General features: G+C 36.6%; 1 protein-coding gene across 1 annotated transcript; it reads right to left on the bottom strand.

The window, feature by feature from the left end:
* Positions 1 to 1,654: 1,654 nt before the first annotated feature.
* Positions 1,655 to 3,184, bottom strand: UCRPA7_3922 (putative carboxylesterase protein; the record flags this gene model as incomplete). The annotated part of the gene is made up of 3 exons (XM_007916482.1): positions 1,655 to 2,529; positions 2,586 to 3,067; positions 3,150 to 3,184. The coding sequence occupies 3 exons, from the start codon at positions 3,182 to 3,184 to the stop codon at positions 1,655 to 1,657; spliced, it is 1,392 nt and encodes a 463-aa protein (XP_007914673.1).
* Positions 3,185 to 4,890: the final 1,706 nt, after the last annotated feature.

The following is a 4,890-nucleotide window of genomic DNA, read 5'->3' as shown; positions in this document are numbered from 1 at the left end:
TTTATTATATATTTTATATTATGTTTATTATATCTATTACATCTATAGTTTTCGAAAAGTGGTTAGACTATACTCAACATACTATATATCTACTTAAGATATATATACTAAGTGTTCTTATCTTTTAGTATAATCAATAATTTATCAAAGTTATAAATTAATATATATAGTATATATTAATAGCTTTATCTTTTTAATATTATAAAGGTAGATATAAGGAATATTTATATTTAAAAAATATTTAATTATAATAATATTTAATTTAAAAAAGTTTATTTTATACTTTCTTTATTTTTATATTCTATAATTTATTAAATAAAAACTCTTAAGGATTATATTTTATATTATTAAAAGATTAATAGTAAGTTATTTTATCTTATTTTAATTAACTTAAACTTTTTAAATAATTTAAATATATTTTAATTAATATATAAAAAAAAAGCTATATAATATAATTAACAATACTATAGATTTAACCTTCTTAATATTTATACCTTACCTTACAAAGTAAAAAATCGTTAGTTTAAATCTAACTATAATTATCCTTTACTTTCTAATTTTTTAGAAAGTAAAAAGTTAAATAATCTTTTAAAAACTTTATTTATTTTTAAAAAGCTTTTAAAGTTTTATTAAATAATATTATAGAAAGATAATATTTAATAAAAATAAAATAATTAATTATTAAAAATATATAAAATATTTAGTAAAAAAAGTTTATATTTTAGTTAAAAATAATATTAAAGAATATTAAAGCTATATAATATAGTTAGCATACGTCTAATGACCCTACAATTAGATATAGATTATAAAGATAGTAGGTTCAAATCCTACTATATCCAATTTTCGCCTTTTCTAACCCACTTTTCTCATAAAGACTTACAACCCTATACTTAGTAGATAGTAAAGTAGCTAATAGCTTAGCAACCTACTATCTACCTTTCATCCTACTTATAGTAAGATCTATAGAAAGAAAAAGATAAAAAGTCTTTATACTTATAGAGAATAAATAGTTAAGAATAGTTGATTAAAGTATATTAGTTATTAGAATAAAGGAAAGGTTTCTTTATAGAGGTTTTTCTTTTATTTAATAGTGTACTTAGTCTCTTTAGATATACTTAGGCTTTAAGCTTAAGGTTAAGAGAATCTGATTAGATACGATTAGATTTAGAGACTTAGTAAGTAGTATCTAATGAAAATCATCTATAAGGTCTTTATTTATACTGTATGACTCTTGCTTCTTTTATATCTGCTATAAGACTTATGCTGTCGAGAATAAAGTGGCATAGCCTAAGATATGTGATCAACGATTGTTGAATTGAGAATGGACATGCTGTAACTACTTAGGTGTCTATAACAATATTGATACAGTTAGATAGCCCTTAATCCATAGGGTAGCTGATAGACGCTTTATAATGTAAGGCCGGCTTTTGTCACAGTAGCTAGGTTAATAGCTAAAGAGAGCCTCTCACTAGAACTGGTATATTCTGTCAGAGCATCTATAGTGAACTGTCTATTCTTAAGTCTGAGAAATTATAGAGAGCTATATAAAGGGCTGCCTATACTGTGGCTAGGTAAACTATAATATCTTGGATAGGAGAGAAAAAGTGAGTAGTCGACTCTCTATTTTAGGACTTGTCCTCTATACATTGTAGTCTTAAATGGCTGGCAAGGTAGCAAACCACGATTTGAACAGATCAATCTGGTTCACGTGTGCAAGAATTCTGGGTCCCCATCCATTGCCAAGTTCCTGCGTTGTTGTTGTATTGGAAGCAACATTATCCCATTTGGGCAGCTGCTTGCCGTTGGGATTACCAAACTTGATGAAGTTCACCCAGTAACTATTCATTCTCGTAGAAATTTGGTAGTCGTCGTCCTCCCATTGTCCATAGTAGACGTTGTACAAGTTATTTTGGGTGTACTGAATCTCGGTCATGTGTGCAGCGCCTGCAGTCTGTCCTGGAGGCGCATGATCCCAAAGGTAAGTCCATACTGAGCTGGTTCTATTTCTCATCCAATAATTGGCCCAAAATTGAGTGCCCACCGTGGATCGATCAGTGTACTGAGCATTTTCGGCAGCTGAAGCGGTAAGAGAATCGTTAGCAGGGTAGGCCTTCAAGAACTGGTCTACAAAGTCGCCTTCGTAGGTGCTGTTCAAATCTTTCAGGTATTGTGCAAACGTGATGTTCAGCCCGTACGAAGCACCGCTCTCGTCTTTTGTGTTTCCAGTCAAGATAGGGACGTCGTGAGCTAGACCAAGTTTCAACGTATTCAGATAAGTGTCCGGCATACAATAATAGTCGAGAGTGGCCTTGAAGGATGCACCAGCCGTGCCACCAAGTTCAGAAGTGTCGAGCGTTTCCATGGGTAAGGATCGCATACAGGCAATCGTGCTGCAATTGACAGACTCCATGAACGACACGCCGTACGCTTCCGCCACGTCATAGGTCTGATAACCCTCAGCAAGCTCCGTAGCTGATGGGTCATGGGGATCGCGAAGACCACTTTGTATGATGGCGCCAACGATCTTGCCTTTCGTTAAAGCGTATTCAGAATATGATAAGTAGCAGCTGACCCAGCCGACTGACCCATGACTGTGATGTGATCAGGATCGCCGCCGAAAGATGCGATGTTGTCCCGTACCCATTGCAAAGCGGCGAATTGGTCCAGCATTCCATAGTTCCCTGAGCTATTTAAGCCGATGCTAGCCAAATTCTCCTTAGTTAACTCAGGCGACACAAGCCAGCCGGTTGGACCAGTACGATAGTTGTAATTGACAAACACAACTCCCTTGTCGGCCATGCCTCCGCCATCGAACCGGGGGTCTGCATTCGAGCCTCCAGCTGGATAGCTCCACATAACAACAGGCAATCTATCGTTTGTAGAATTGGCTGCACTCCAGACATTAACATTCAAGCAGTCCTCTCCAATTGTGGCGTAAGTGGTGCCAGATGACGGGCAGGAATAGCCGTAGTCTCGGGCGTCAAAGGTTGTATTCCAAGATGTGACATTCTGTGGGGGTCGGAAGCGATTCTCTCCCGAGGTATCCGCAGCAAAGGGGATACCTTTCCTGAACACAAATAATTAATGAAAATGCTATTTAGTAAATAGAGATAACTCTCCAAAAAGTACAGAGAAGGCAATTGACCTACCAGACAGTTACATCACGCCAATTGGTGAGATTCATGTTAGTAGGGCTGGCGTTGAAGGCTGCGTATCCCTGTACCGGGCCATTTGGTGTCCGGATAATGCCATCATAGAGAGCCGCTCTGACTGCTGGGATGAGTAGTCCCAATGTCGCTATAAATGCCGTATCGCAGATTCGTCGAGCCATTGCTTTTCAAAGAGAGACAAACAAGTTTCAGCAATGCGCGAGAAGCATGTAATGTAGGTGCTGTTTCTTTTTCTCTAGCTCAGAGCAAAGGATTTATGTGACTTCTTGGAGCAGCCGATCATGTAAAATGCAATACCCCTTTAATTGTGGCTTTGTAACGACACGTCATGGCAACGCACTTCAAATACCGAAGTGGTACGTATTCATTGTGGAGGGCAACGGTTATTTGTGGGCCGTGATCAGCATTCATTAATCAATTAATATGGGACAGGCGCTGTGTGTCACTATACCCTACGAGCCTACCATGCTCAATGCAACTTTTACCTAGTGTGCAGCAACTACCTAAGTAGACATGGTTACTGAGTTCTAAAGACCATGATCTGGTCTAGTGAAGCCTTATAAGCACTCTCTACAATCTAGAGCTAGTTCCAAATCAAATCTGTCTCTTCCTAGCCTAACAAAGCTTGTGAAGAGGCAAAATCTTAGACAGAGCTTTGGTACACCTACTGTACACAGTATCTGCAGAGCTATACCATTCCTGACTTTTTACAATCCGTACACTATATAATTAATACTGCCAGTATATGGAGATCTATACTATAACTCTCTTTTCCTAGCCTATGCTCTGTAACCCTGATTACTTGGTAGCAAACATGTTTTCAAGATATCTCGGAGTCGTACGTATAATATATGAAGAAAAAGATAGAGACAGAGAGTAGACATCTATAGTCAGTGCTAGGAGTAGTTTCGCTCCGCTATAGATGCCGCCTCTGTCTGGAATGTTCTGTTACGAAGTCATACCGTGCAGAGCTCTAATTATTCAGGCCCAGCATCGATTCTTACAAGCCAGATGCTTCGATGGGAGGAATATTAAACTAAGGTTGAAGAGAAACATTTGCCAGTCATTGATCAATTCTAATGTTCTGGCTCTGTTCCCTGTTTTGGAAATGGTGGCCCTAAAAGGACAGTATCGAGGTCCAATCTCGCTAGATCCTAAAATAAGGCCACTTCTGCCAATTCAATAGGCTCGGACCTTTATACCACATAACATTGTATCATAGTAAGCTAAAGACACTAATCGAGTATAGTGTATATTCTAAAATAGGATTTTAAGTAATCGAAAATTTCGAAGTTTTTAGGTCCTTGAAAAGTCGACAACATAGTCTACTCAAGGTCCTCGAAAATCCTTAATCCTCGAAAAGTCGACAGTATAGTCTACTTAAGGTCCTTGAAAATCCTTAGTCTTCGAAAAGTCGATAGTATAATCTACTCAAGGTCCTTGAAAATTCGGTGTATTAGCTGCTTGAGGACTTTAAGTATTTCTAATTTTAAGATATTGATATAAACTATCTAATGATTGCTACCTTATAATGCCAACGTTAAATTATTTGTTTATTGTAGCTAAGTATCTATATTATTTTATCGTTAATTAATTAAAGGTAGCTTTCAGTCTTGCAAATGATTATCAATCGATTTATAGCTATAAGCGTATAGTTTGAATCTTGAATTGATGAGAAAAACTAAATTACCCTAAGTTTAACTGTCACAGGTTGCGAACC

This window comes from Phaeoacremonium minimum, assembly GCF_000392275.1.
Source record: "Phaeoacremonium minimum UCRPA7 unplaced genomic scaffold PA7_03_scaffold_294, whole genome shotgun sequence".
Taxonomy (NCBI): domain Eukaryota; kingdom Fungi; phylum Ascomycota; class Sordariomycetes; order Togniniales; family Togniniaceae; genus Phaeoacremonium; species Phaeoacremonium minimum.
Note: the sequence above shows the minus strand (reverse complement) of the source record. Positions and strands in the feature narration are given on the sequence as shown.